Source organism: Nannospalax galili, unplaced genomic scaffold, assembly GCF_000622305.1.
Source record: "Nannospalax galili isolate Female #2095 unplaced genomic scaffold, S.galili_v1.0 scaffold413, whole genome shotgun sequence".
Classification (NCBI taxonomy): Eukaryota; Metazoa; Chordata; class Mammalia; order Rodentia; family Spalacidae; genus Nannospalax; species Nannospalax galili.
The window spans coordinates 2110881-2125768 of NW_008333889.1; the positions used below are offsets into that span (position 1 = coordinate 2110881).

The window sequence follows — 14888 nt, forward strand, 5'->3', positions numbered from 1 at the left end:
TAGTAATTCTGTCAAAATATACTTCAAGATAAAACCAATCGAAAGAGATAGGTTGAAAGAGTTCAGGTCCACAAAATCAGCCGTTCCTTCTGACTAAAGGAACAATTTACCAAGAATATATTACAATCATGAACATATATGCACCAAACTCTGGTGTGCCCAACTTCATAAAAACAGTACTACAGGACTTTAAGACACAGATTAATCCTAACTCACTAGGGGACTTCAATACCCCACTATCTCCATTAGATAGGTCAATGGGATAAAGAATAATAGAGAGACATCTGAATTAAGCAATACTATACATCAAATGGACCTGACAGTATTTCTGGAATTAAATGGAAAGGACAATACAACACAACAAAACTTCTGGGACACTTTAAAAGCAGCCTTAAGAGGGAAGTTTATAGCCCTAAGTGCCTACATTAAAAAAAATCAGAAAAACACAAATAAATGACTTAACATTGTGACTCAAGACTCTTGAAAGGCAACAACAAATTAAACTCAAACTCAGAAGACAAGAAGAAGTAACAAAAACCAGAGCAGAAATTAATGAAATATAAATAAAGAAAACAATACAAAGAATCAATGAATCTAAGAGCTGGTATAGACAGACGCTTAGCCCAGCTAACCAAAAGAAAGAAAGCAACTCCAAATCAACAAAATCAGAGATGAAAGGGGAAACATCACAAAGACAACAAGAAGATCCAGGACATTATAAGGGAATACTTTAAAAACTTCTATGCGATTAAATTTGAAAACCTAAAAGAAATGGATGTGTATCTAAAAACATGGGACTCACCAAAGCTAAACCAAGAAGAGATCAACAGCTTAAACAGACCCATAACATATAAGGAAACTGACACAGTAACACAAAACCTCCTGACTAAAAAAAGCCCAGGCCTAGATGGATTCACAGCAGAATTCTACCAGACATTTAAAGAAGATCTATATCCAACACTACTTAAATTATTCAAAAAGATAGAAATGGAAGGAGAGCTCCCAAATTCCTTCTATGGTGCCAGGATTACTATAATACCCAAAGCAGGTAAAGATACAGCCCCCAAAGAAAACTATAGACCCATATCCTCAATGAACATAAATGCGAAATTTCTCAACAAAATACTTGCAAACCGCATATAGACACACGTCCGAAAAATCATCCACCATGATCAAGTCTATGAATTTCCCAGGCATAAGTGACACATCTACAATGCAACTGCTACACCTAATACTCACAGAACTTAGAACAGGAGTAAAGAGGACACTAATGAATCTCTCGGTTCTCATTAATGAAGTTCTCTCATGCAACAGAGGGCCAGGAACACAAAAGTTCACAAACGGCCAAAGCATAGAGATTAAGGGTCTGTACATGCTGGTTCTTGGATGTGACTTCTATATTAAACTTCACCCACCCAGGGCTCAGGGAGCATTGTGGAAGAGGGGGAGGAAAGATTGTAAAAGCCAAGGAGAAGATGGATAACCATGTGGAAACAGAGTCCTACAAGCCCCTGGGACCCTGCTCATATGAATCTGGAGCAATGGTGTCAGCATACACAAGTCCCATGCAAACTGAAGCAGACGAAACAAAACAATAGGAGTGGGGAAGTGGACAGTAGACCCCAGTCTTAGCTGAAGAAATATTGGCAACTGATTACTGCTGGGTGAAAAAGAGCTGATAAAGTGAGGGACTTTAGATAAGCTAACTAGACTGCAGTAGATGAATTTTCACTGAGAAACGTCTGGGGACACGAACTTGACACAATAGGCCTTAACACAAATGACAGAGTGTATTTCCAGTGTGGAGCTATAAAAGGGTGCTAGTGGAGATGAGGGTATAAAGACGGTTAAGGTTGATTAAGATGTTGTGTATGAAATACACAAAAATTCAATAAAGACAATTTTTTTTTAAAGATTAGAAGTTTTACCTTTCCCACTTTCTATTGAAACCTTTTCCTTAGTCTCAGCTAGTAAAATCTAAGGATTCTAATGAGATTAAACAGCAACTTTCATTGTCAGCTTTGCTGGATTTAGATTTACCTAGAAAACACCTCTGGGTTTGTTTATGAGGGCATTTCCAGAGAGGTATAAATGAGGAGAGAAGACCCAGCAATACCATCCACAGGCTGGGATTATGATCTGAATAAAAATGGGAAGCTGAGCCGAGCACTGGCATTCATCCCACTCTGATTCTTCACTAAAAATGAAATATGGCCAGCTGCCTCACACACCTGCTTCCATGTCTTCCCTGCCATGTTGGGCTGTACCCTCAAACTGTGAACCAGAATAGACACTTTCTTCTTTATCATGCTTTTGTCAGGTATTTATCCCAGCAGCAAGGACAATACCCAACACAGAAGGCTCTGGACGGAATTTTGAGTGATGCCTGAGGAGAAAATCCTACCTGTGCCCCTCCCAGTTTACCGGGCAGCTCATGCACAGCTAACTGAGCTATGTTATTCACACCACGTTTTCTGTTCACTCGTGTGACAATTTCTAAAAGAAAGGCCAAAATATACTATTGCTTATTGGACACTTTTCTGTGTTTTAAAATACAGTCCTTATTGTAGGGCCACATATAATCTTGTTAAGAACTTCTGGAAAAGATTGTTATAAATGACTGAAACACTTTTCTGTAATCATCTGTAAGATTTATCTCACAAGAATTTTCTAATATTTTTCTTCATTTTATAGTAATAAATTCCTAATATAATCTATTCTCTAAGGTAATTGCACAGGAATTAACTTGTTTCTGATCAATATGGTATTTGAGAAAGAAAACATATCTTGGAAGATAACAACACTTACTTTCTATTAACATTGTTTTTCTTAGTTTATTGAACTAAAATTTTATATGCAAATTTACCCAAATATTTCATATACACATTCTATATTGTATAGAGTAAATTATATTCATTTTTTTTGTCTTTTTGAGACAGGGTCTCCCTGTAGCCTCAGCTGGCCTGGAACTCACTATGTAGACCAGGCTGGCCTCCATTTCACAGAGATTCCTCTACCTCTACCTCTTGAGTGCTGGATTAAAGGCATGTGCCAGCATGCCCAGCAAAATTACATTAATTTTAAGTGTGCAGTTTTCATATATCTATGCACGACATAGCAACCACCCACATTAAGATACAGCATATTTTTCCAAAAGGTTCCCTCATGTTTAGCAGAACTCATACCTTCTAAATAACCAGTATTCTGACTTCTATAATCATAAGTTCATGTTACACTCTCTTCACTTCATATAAATGAAGTAGAGTATGTCTTTGCATGTTTTACATCCTTTTAATGAAGCACATTGGAGTTTATTAGGAAAAGGTTTTAACATTCATGTAAGGGTAAGCATTAAGAAGGGGAGAGGGAAGGACACAAAAGAGACGAACAGTTTCATATGCCTGAAAACTGTCATGAGCTTCTTAAGAGAGCTACCTGGATTCTATTTTATTAAACAAAGTTTTGAAAATTCTTCTATAGTATACGCATGAGTGACTAATTTTTTTTCTTAAATGTCTCGACAATATTATGCTGAGTTCTCTCCTTTGTTGTTCAATTGCTTTCCAGCTTTTAGTGATTGTGACTAAAGCTGATATGATCACTATTTTCAAGTCTATTGCTAGGTATACAACTTCATTGGGTTTTACTATAACTCCATGGAAATGTATACAGCTAGCTTTAGTAGATGCAAAGTCTTCCAAAGCCAACAAACAGTTCATAGTATCACTAGGAATATATAAAAGAAAACTTGTTCTATCACAAAAGGTAATAGTTCACTCAAAAATAGTTATAAACATAAAACACACATGCATAGATACATATATACATATATAGTGCATGCATACTTACATAGAAACACCTTACTTCCTGGTTTTGTTCACTGTTTTTACACTTGGGGCATAGGTCTCTTGTTTCCCGAGTCAGGAAAGTACTAAGGTACATAACCCCAAAAGAGCAGAAGAGTGAAAAACTAAGGGAGCATGTTTTTCTCCAAATTCTAGCACAATGTTTCCTCAACAAAACAGATCAGTCTATTCCATTAAAGTGACATCCAACAAGCATGGGAATGAAGAAAACTGTATCATCTCCTTTTGAAGGATGGCCACTAAAATCAATATATTAAAGGTTCAGGGAAGTGCTATAATAAAACAGAATTTACTTTGTTCAATCCATTACTTCATGAAACTACTTGGCCAAGGAACTCTATGTGTATTTTTTGGCTTTCTCTTCTTTGAGGGGAGACAGGCTTTCATTATAAAGCACTGGTTGACCTAGAACTTGTTATAAAGACCAGGATGGCCTGAAACTTGTGGCAATCCTGACTTTGTGTTTTGAGTGCTGGGATTACAGGTATGTACCACCACATCCAAATATCATTTTTATAGTACACTTATAACTTTCCTCTTTTTTTGCTTTGCTTTTTATCATTCTTTAGAATAATGTAAAATTCCCTTTGATTTAGTGATGATTCATAAGTTTGAGATTTGTATTTCCTTGAAAAAATAAAAATCTCAGGAATGAATACCATTATGAAATAGTATTAAGCTTTTGATAATATATGTGTGAGAAGTGGTGATGGGGAAGGAGAAGGATTACTACATCTGACCATTAAATGAAAATACAAACATGGTATTCTTACTGTCCAGGGAGACCCAGTTGGCCATATCCATATCCTTCTTTAGTCCTCTCCTTCAAACCTCCTCTTATCATGTGCATCCTTTTGACATTACACTTGAATATTTGTGATAATATTTTCTGAATGGATCAGGAGACAGATGACCACGGTACTAATTCTTACCTCCCTGGCATCATCTGTAGTGAGGTTACATGCATGATGTAAGAAAACATAGAATGTTATAGAAACAGTGTGTATTTTTTTAAAATAGAAGAAAAGGAGAAATATGACAAGAAGAATGAAATCAGAGGGCAATTTTCACTCTCCTCCAAAACTAACAAGACTGCAAAAAGGAACGTGATCCTCAAAGGAGAGTCAACAGACTTGAGGAGTGATTAAAGTCTGAGGCATGATTGAGAACTATTCTATGCCAAGTAAATTTAATTTCATTTATCCGGTGTCCTTTATGTAAAAATATTCCACGAGTTTTCCCTCTCATTCTTTGCAATAAATTCCATTGAATCCAGCTTAAAATTTCCAAAAGGAGACTCAGGGACAAATCCAATAAGAACAATAAAATTTAAATGGGAAATATAAAACCAATTTCATAACTGCTAAAAATATTATTAAAAATAATAACCATGATAAATGCTGAGAGCAGGGTGTAGTGACCACACTGAAAAGCAAAACTGCAGGCAATAAAGCATTGTGGATGCCCTCCCTCTTCTGCGGAGACCACAGCTTAGACTTAGGAGCACATGGTTGCTTATAATAATTTTCACTTGGCACATCTCAACTGCATTAATGAATCATTCCCAATTCAAATCAAGTGCAAATATAAAATCCACTCACTTGTACAAAACCACATGCTATGAAGTCCTCAAAGAAGGGAAGACTTGGGCGGTCTTCTCTATAGATGGTAAGTTTATATGTTATTAGGGTGTCGCCTTCTGCTAGAGAGTCATCCACCACAAGCAAGGAAATTTTGTTCATTCCTAGTCCCAGAGGGTAGCTGGCAAAGCTGGAGTGGGCAGGTGGTAGGGGAGAGGGAGAGAAGAGGATGAGAGAATATGAGTGGAGAACATTTCCTCTACCCCAGCAGATCAGACATCACTGTTTATTATTGTAATTCTTGGGCTTGTTATTTGCACAAATATGTAAGGTCTGCATAATTTTGTAAGAAACCTAAAATATGGAAAAAATGAAAGTGCCCTTTCATAGTTCTTTGCTATGCCAAGCGCCACCTTGCAGAACAAGTTACATCCTTCATCAACTAGAATGAAAGAAACTAATATTTTTTTTATTTTTTCAGAAGAAGCATTTCATTACAGCTTTAACATACTCATTAACAGAGAAACTAATATTTATTAACTGTTTTTCAGGGTTAGGCATTATCTCTAATACAGTACTGTATACAGAATTATGATGGTCTTTATTTTAAATATAGAGACTATTACATAGAACTGGTAAACAAATTGCCTTAAATTACATGGGAGACTCAGGTGGTTTAGAGTATTTGAATGCCCTTTTCTTTCTTTTACACAGATTAGACTTAGGAGCACATAATAATTCTTTCTTTCTTTCTTTCTTTCTTTCTTTCTTTCTTTCTTTCTTTCTTTCTTTCTTTCTTTATTGGCTTTCCTCCCTCCACCCCTCCATCCCTTCCTCCCTTCTTTCCTTCCTTCTTTCCTTCCTTCCTTCTTTCCTTCCTTCTTTCCTTCCTTCTTTCCTTCCTTCCTGAATATAACTCAGAGCTTTGACTTCCTTCCCTCCTTCCTTCTTCATTCTAAGGCTTTTCTTCTCTTTACTTTCTTCCTTTGCTTCTCCCTTTCTTCCTTTGTTTTGAGACACATTCTCATGGATTTCAGACTGACTTCAAACTCACTGGGTATTGTGTATGCTAGGTAAGCACCCTACTGATGGAGATATATCCATAGCCCATACCCTCTTTTCTTTATATTAGATTTAACTGTCAGCAATGCCAAATGCATTCTTTCCATATACCATAGAACTGTATCTTCCTTTCTATGGACACTGCATGTGATAAGCTTCTATTCCTTGCTCAAAATTTCAGACAACAGAGTTGGTGTCTGTCATAGTTAGCTTTGCTTTTCAACTAGACACATGTGGGAAGATGGAACCTCAACTGAGGAATTTCCTTCATTATATTGGCCTGTGGACAAGTCTGTGGAGAATTTTCTTGATTGCCAGTTGCTCACTGTGGGTGGTGTCATTCCTGGGCAGATGGGTCTGAGCTGTATAAGAAAGGTAGCTGAGCATGTCGGAGGAAGCCATGCAGTAAGCAGCATTCCTCCATGGTTTCTGCATCAGTTTCTGCCTCCAGGTTCGTGCCTTGGCTTCCCTTGATGATTGACTGACTAACCTATAAGCCAAATAAGGCTTCCCTTACAAGTTAGTCTTGGTCAGTGTTTTATTATAGCAGTAGGAAGCAAAGTAGGGCAGTGTCTTTCAAAAATATCTAGAAAATAACAACAATAAAATAAGTAAATAATTTCTGTAAGATGAGGATTACACCCACAAATTTTCACCCTTGGCTGTCCAGACTAGAGAAGTTGGCTTGGGGCAGAAGAAGGTTACTGTTCATAAGCAGCAGCTCCAACAATCTGGAAACATAAAAATGACAAGAAATGGAGTTCTTCTTGATGACCATCCCCCAACATTTTATATAGAAAGAGTCTCTCTTGTTACTGAATTGGTACAAAGATTAGTTACAGGTTGTCCATAGATTGGTAGAGTACCGGTGTGTGCTTTCTAATCACACTAGGCCTAAAGGGGAAGGCTTTCACACCCTGTCATCCTCTCCAGACGGCCTGTGGCTCAGGTTTTCTGGACCACTTTCAAAAGTTGGAGCAAACATCTGCTTCCCACTGAGAAGTCTCAACTCAGCCCCAGCCCACATCCCCGTACCTTGGCCCTGTCCGCTCCTGCAGGTGCACCTCGCACTGACACTTAGAAGTCTCCGCCCCAATCATCACTGTTACCACATCAAATGGCACTTCACAATAATAATCTTTGATCTTCGGATTAAATTTAGGATTTAGTTCCAAATGTGGACGTGTGAAGATCTGCTTGATATGGCATAGCATGTCTTCCTCTGTTGCAAAAACAGAAAGGCAAAACCAGCTGTGAAATAAAGACAGATTTTTCAAACCACATAAGATTGGGATGTTTTCTCCTTGTGTTCCTTTATATGGTTTCAGTGACCAGCAACTGTCCCCTCAGTACCTGGACATCAGCTTGATTTCCAATTTTTTGAATATAGGGAACTTACATATCACAGTTGCTCTCTTTATTGGTGTGATACAGATGTTTTTGTTTTTGTTTTTCTCAGTCCTTGAAAGTATAAAGGCACAGGAGGTGGGAGAAATGTCTCTCCTGTGGGCTGATAACATTCTCATGATATATATGGTATATCAATTAACTGTGTAAATGGAGACAATGACTCTATGGGATGGTGACAGAAGGGAACCAGCAGGCAATCAGGAAACTTTCTAATGAAAAATGTCATTGCACTACTATTAGGTTGATAAAGGAGTGCACAGCAGTAGCGTGGAACAAAGTACTGTGCTAAGCATCCACAAGAACATCCTGAAAGCCCTTTCTTCCCAAGTCACCTCAACATGGAAAAAAGTCATACTTTAAAAAAAAAAAGGAAGCTCTCTAGCCTGTTCAAACCTATTCTAGAATCTATAATGTCACAGCATTGACAATGAAACACTCAAGAAAGCTTTCCAATGCAAGTTTTACAACTGTGAAGTAAAACTGTGAGTGGCATATCCACCAGCCACTGTCAAATTATATCTGATATTAATATTTGGACTGAACCAACTGTACAAAGCTTAGCAAAAAGGCTTTCAAAGACATACCCACAGGCATTTTATGTTATTGTTTATAATAGTCAACAACATCCCAGAAAAGATAAATATGGAAAATTCTATTGAAATCAGCAGTGACAGTATCCTTGCATTGCATTTGTATAAAATGTTCAAGGATATTGAACAGCAGAGCAGTGAAAAACAAGATGGAATTTAGTGTGAGAAGCCATGGAACTGCAGCTAGCAAAAAGGCAATATTCTGCTAATTATCTTTCTCTACTTTTATACAGCTATCACAAGGCTTCCTCTGAAATCAAATCTGATGATTTCTTTCAAATTTGCAGTAGTTTCTCATCATTTCCAGAGTCAAAGAAGGGAGCCAGGCATTTCACAAGCCCTTCCTTGTTTTGCTTTCCACTGCTTCTTCTGTTTGTCCTGAACTTTGTACTTCACGAAGAAAAAAATTCTCATGGACCTGGGAAAGCATCACTAAGTGCAGGGGAAGAGAAGCCATCAATCATCTGGCTCTAGGTCTGAGAACCAGGTCTCAAAACAATGAAAATGAATGCTATACATTCTGTCCTCTATTCTGTGAATTTCTCAGCTTGTGGGAGGAAAAAAGAACCTTCAAGAATAAATTAGAGCAACAATAGTATAATATATACCTTGTAATTTCATTTTGTGGTAAAGTCTTAATAAAAAAAAAATCAAGTCAGTTTTGTTGAGCCACTCAGGGATTTGGGTAAACCACTTGCTTAATTGTACTTGAAAGAGTCAATCAAAGATTATTGATACACATAGGTAGACTGCATCTATATTTTACTAATCATAATAATAAGCCTTAATATCTTAAAATTATGAATGCAGAGAGCATTATGAGAATTCATTCTGAAGGTGATCATAGCTTTAAATTCAAATTCAATAGTTTTTTTAATAATGTATCAATTTTTTAAGCCAAAGGTTTTTCCCCTAGAATATTTTCAAGGATAAGCACAGCACAACTAGGAGATTGAGAGTCATGAGATTCGATTCAAATGAATGTTCTGTCCACAGCACAGCACTAACAGAACAGAGCAACAATAAGCGTTCAAGTTGGAAGGCCACTGCCCAGCCAGAAGGGCACGAAGACACTTTGTGCTCAGAGCCAATTTAATGAACACTAAGGCAGTAGACTGCTTTATCAAAATGAATCACCGAAGATACTTTTTTATTTTTCTTTTTGTTTTATTTCATTTTAATACAGGGTTTTTCTACACATCCCACACTGACCTTAAACTTGTGATCTTCCAGCCTCGGCCTTCCCAGCACTGGGATTACAGGCCTGTACCACCACTCCTGACCAAGAATATATTTTTATAAGGATTCAGTGAGAATTCATTTTCTTTAAGTTTACATTATTAACATTTCTTTTTATATTTCACTGGAGTGGTCACAGTTTTTCAAAGGAGGCTTGTACTTACTATAAATTGAACCTCACCCCTACACGAGATTAAAATAAATGTGCAATTATTTTCTTAAGATATTTGCAAATGCTCTTTTCTCCCAGAAACTTTTGCACCTCTGGGTAGGGTGCTGTGTCGCAGAGTCCTGCTTGAAAGTTGATTTAACTCTGACATCATCGCAGCTAAATGGAGGTTGCTGCCTGTAAACACCTGGCATATCCCTGGCATCTTTCCCAGCCCAGTCCTGACTTGTCTCGGGCCAATTTACTTCAGATCTATGGAGAACCCAGTGCAAGGGATGGTGGTAGCAGACTGCTTAACCTATTTGGCAAGCAGACATTGGAAAGCTGTTTGAAGTTTGGGTTGTTTTTAATGATTTCTTTTAACCACAGACTTTTATTGCTCTCTTGAGGGATCATCGTAACTCATATTAAACACAAGAAGAGCCTAGACTCTTAAAGATAATCCCACCTTCTCAGGAGCATCATCCAGTATATTTTTAAATCTTATATTATGACATAAAAGTAGAAAGATTAATTATGAAGATCCTGGTAGGACTCGTTTTTAATCAGGAAAAACAAACAAACAAAAAAAACCTGGAACAAAGTTGGCAGGCTTATCTAACACATTCCTCTTATCTATAGGGAACTGAACATACTGACCTCACCCAGAAAGTCCTTTCATTTGGAAAATAACACAGAAGCCTAAAGAGGTAAGAGGACTTTCCCATGTTGCATCTAGCCCCAGGCCTAGAGCAGAACAGACTCTGAAAAAATGTTGCTATAATTTTGCTCCTTGTTCTCTCACTAACCTTGTTCCAATCTTTGCAGTACCAGGAGCAGCAGTGACCCGTGAGGAAAGCGAACCAGGCCTTTGTAGGTATGGGAGATTGGTGGTATGGGTTGAACATATGCTCTCTTTTCCCTGTTAAGTACAGCAGTACTTGAAAATCTTATGTCTGTATTTGGGATGACTTGTTCATTTTCTTAAACTCTGTTACTATATTGCTTCCCAATCTAGCATGATTTTTATGAAAGTACTGAAACACAGTGATTTAATAACATGTATCTTAGTAGGTAACAAGTTGGATTTTATTAAATTAAAAGGCTTCTAAACTCAACCTAAGTTCAAATATTACATTTTTTTCAACTTTCATGTTTTATAGGAATTGACTTTTTAAAAATTTTTTGGAAGACTAAATTTTTAAAACACATGGTTTAGCAAAAACTATAGATGAATTGATAGGCATGGCTGTATTTTAAGAGGTGTGTGTTTGTGCTGGATAGCTTCAGGTGTCAACTTGACACACCTGGGTAGAAGGACCCTCAACTGGGGCATTTCCTCTATTGGACTGGCCAGTGGTCATCTCTGAGGAGCTTTTTCTTGATTGTTGAGTAATGTGGGAGGGCTCAGTCCCCTGTGAGTGGTGTCATTCCTGGGAAGTGTTAGGGTTCCAAACAGCAGCAGCTTCCCTGCTCCCCAACAGGGACCGACAGATTTTAGAGCCCGAAAAAGGGAACTGAGCTGCTGAGAAGCAGCCTCCCTTTCCTCTGATCTCCAAAGATAAGATAAGCAGATTCTACCTGTTAACCAGAGATTTTAGAAGTTGTTTATCACAACAGCTTTTCTCTTATCTTAAGAGGGAAAAAGTAAACACTTCCAGACCCTAATCCGCCCTTCCCAGACATCTTTCCCTTCCCTGACATCTTTCCCTTCCCTGACATCTTTCCCTTCCCTGACATCTTTCCCTTCCCTGCCCTTCGCTGATATCTTTCCCTTCCCTGGGGGAAACGTGTCTTGTGCGAAATAAAGCTGTATCCCGCTGAGAATTCTATCTGTGCCTCGCTGCCTCCTCCATCGCGCTCTCCTCTCTCCAACATTTTTACCTATCAGGAAGGTGGTCCTTGGTCATAGAAGGAAGCAGGCTGAGCACAGGCAAGAGGAGCAAGCCAGTAAGCAGGAGACCTCCATGGTTTCTGCTTCAGTTCCTGCCTCCAGGTTCTTGCCTTATTCAAGTTCCTGCCTTGGCTTCCCTCAGTGATGGGATGTTACTTGGAAGAGTAAGATGAAATAGACCCTTTCCTCTCAAAGTTGGTTTCAGTCAGTGTTTTATCACAGCAATAGAAAATAACGAGGACACTGTTGAATGGCGTTAGTTAACACCTTGACACACCTGGTTAGAGGAAACCTCAGCTGAGGGATTGTTTCCACTGGATTGACCTGTGGCCATGTCTATGGGGCATTTTTTTTTTTTTCATTTTTGAGTGATGTGGAAAGGCCCAGTCCACTGTGGATTGTACCACCCCTAGCAGGTGGTCTTGCTATAAGAAAGCAGGCTGAGCACAAGCCAAGGGAGCAAGCCACTAAGCAGCACTCCTCCAAGGTCTGTGCATCAGTTCCTGCCTCAAGGTTCCCGCTCTGAGTTCCTGCCTTGGCATCTCTCGGTGATGAACTGTGACCAGGAGTTGTAAGATAAAACAAATTATTTCCTCCTCATGTTAGTTTTCATCAGTATTTTTGTTGCAGCAATAGAGAAGCTCACTAGGACAAACACATTGTAAAAAGGATGTGGTGGCGCATGCCTTTAATCCCAGCACTTGGGAGGCAGAGGCAGGTGGATCTCTGTGAGTTCAAGGCCAGCCTGGTCTACATAGTGAGTTCCAGGCCAGCTGGGGCTACAGGGAGACCCTGTCTCAAAAAGACGAAAAAACAAACAAAAAAACCCTATGTTACAGAACATTTGCTTTTTTCAGGATATATTATAAGATATTAAGAAAATTCAGGTCCTTTGGACAAATCTGAAGTCTAGTATCATAACCCATATCAGGTATCTAACACCCAGTAACCTTGAAAGTCAGACTCTCTAGAAAGATGTTTGCAAGACCACTGTACCAGTGTTAACCAGATGAACAAAATAATTTTTAAATTTAAAATCTACATAAACTTAAAATGCACATATTTTTATTGTGCATAGTAAAAAATTCTCAGTTTTAAGAAGATATATTGAAATTTGAATTTAAAACTCCCAACAGTTATGAAGAAAATCTTACTCAAGTACTTTTCATTATCGCAAACAATTGAGAGGAAATAAATTACTTCAGAATGATGAGCTTCTTAAACACCAATGGATCAGGCTGATGATCAGCCAAATTTCTTCTCTAAGGTAAAGCCCTAAAATCCCCTGGGTCCTTCAAAATGAATTTGGAAGTCACTGTCCTAAAAAATTTATAATATTTCATACTAGAAAAGAAATGTTCTGTTTATAAAAAAGTGACAGATATTACTTCAATCAGGTCTATAAAGTTTATATTTAAATTTATTTAAAATAAATTATCAGTCCAAAGATACGCAAATACAGTAAAATGCTTTTTTTTTTTTCAAAGTGGGACTGTGCCAAAACTGTGGAGTGTGCTATTGAAACATTTAAACTCAACTTACCATAACTGCAATGTATATCTTTATTTTTATCCATAATCTGTGGAACTGCAGCTAAAGTAAAAAATATATATAAATTAAAAATTAAAACTTTTAGTTCAGTTTTAAAATTACACATTTAGTTTTCTTAAAGGATGATTCAGTAAAACGCATTATTTAGCTTTTGTTTTGCCAATAAGGCTTTCATTTTGTGATTTGTGTGTGTGTGTGTGTGTGTGTGTGTGTGTGTGTGTGTGTAGACGAGAGAATGATACTGGGTATCTTCCTCAGTCGTTCATCACCATTCATTCATTCATTCATTCATTCATTTATTTTAGATTGGGTCTTTCTCTGAACCTGGAGCTCACTGATTGGCTAGAGTGGCTAGCCAGGAAGGCCCAGGAATCTGCACATCTGCCACTACCATTTCCGCACACTCAAGCACTGGGGTTACAAACATTTGCCGCCATGTCCAGTTTTTAACTTGTTTGCTGGGGTTGGAACTCAGGTTCTCACATAGAAATAATAGAATGCACTTTATCAATTGAGCCATTTCTCCACCCCTCACCACTGAGCATTTCTAAGTAAAGCTGACAATTACTGTAAAACCTACTATTAGGTTCAAAGCTCAAATGAGTGATTATTTCAAGTAAAAGAATATGAAGGAACAAATGAATGGTCTGATTGTCATCTTTGACTTGAAGGTGAATGACTGAAAGTTCTTCTAGTTCTATGCTCCTGTAGCTATAATTTTCTAAATCATTAGAATTCAGAAATTTAAACCAGTTGGTTACATTACTTATTCCAAATTTCTGGATAACAAAACACCCATCTAAAAATCTCAATTACTATTTGTGGAACAAATGAATGCATAAAATATGCAGAGTGTTTTAAATCAGTCATTAAAAAAAATAAGGCTGGAGAGATGGCTCAGCAATTAAAGCACTGGTTGCTCTTATAGAGGACCCAGGTTAGGATTCCAGCACCCACATGGTGGCTAACAACCACCTGTAACTCCAGTTCCAAGGGATCTGATGCCCTCTTCTGGCATCCTCAGGAATTGCATGCATGGGTGCACTTACATACATGCAGGCAAACATTCATACATAAAAAATAAAAATTAATTAAGAAGCAAAAACCAGTGGTGACAGAGAGAGGCAGTCATGCCCACCAACATCCACTCTTTACTGGGTCCAGTGGTTCATTTTGCTGAATCTCATCTCATAGCCGCATACCAAAATTCTGGGTAGGAGATTCAGGGTGCTGATGTTCATCTATGCAGCACCACCAAGAACCACAGTATGAATTAAATCCTGGTTTATTACAGGAGTACTTTGATTAAAAGGAATAGATATATGACTGGGTATTTCTTTTCATTTTTTTTCTTCTTAAAATTAAGACTATTTTCTTCTCTCATGACAAAACACTAGATATACTTTAGAAAAAAAATTGAGAATAAAGATATGGAGAAAAATTAATATCACCATTAAATTTCCTTGAGGTTACTTTTCCTAGAAGGCAATTGTTACATTCAAACACACACACGCACACACACACACACACACACACACACACACACAC

At 37.8% G+C, this 14888-nt stretch overlaps 1 protein-coding gene across 3 annotated transcripts in view; it reads right to left on the reverse strand.

The window, feature by feature from the left end:
- Positions 1-14888, reverse strand: part of Cped1 (cadherin like and PC-esterase domain containing 1) — a 344939-nt gene that overhangs the window by 155518 nt on the left and 174533 nt on the right. For 2 of the 3 annotated variants that reach the window (XM_017797108.2, XM_029561504.1), the window contains exons 13-15: positions 13332-13382; positions 7544-7730; positions 5468-5636 (exon numbers count right to left, since the gene is read on the reverse strand). In XM_017797108.2, coding sequence (XP_017652597.1) covers positions 5468-5636; positions 7544-7730; positions 13332-13382 — 407 coding nt within the window. The remainder of the gene's footprint in view (positions 1-5467; positions 5637-7543; positions 7731-13331; positions 13383-14888) is intronic. The other variant, XM_017797109.2, reaches the window with a different exon arrangement.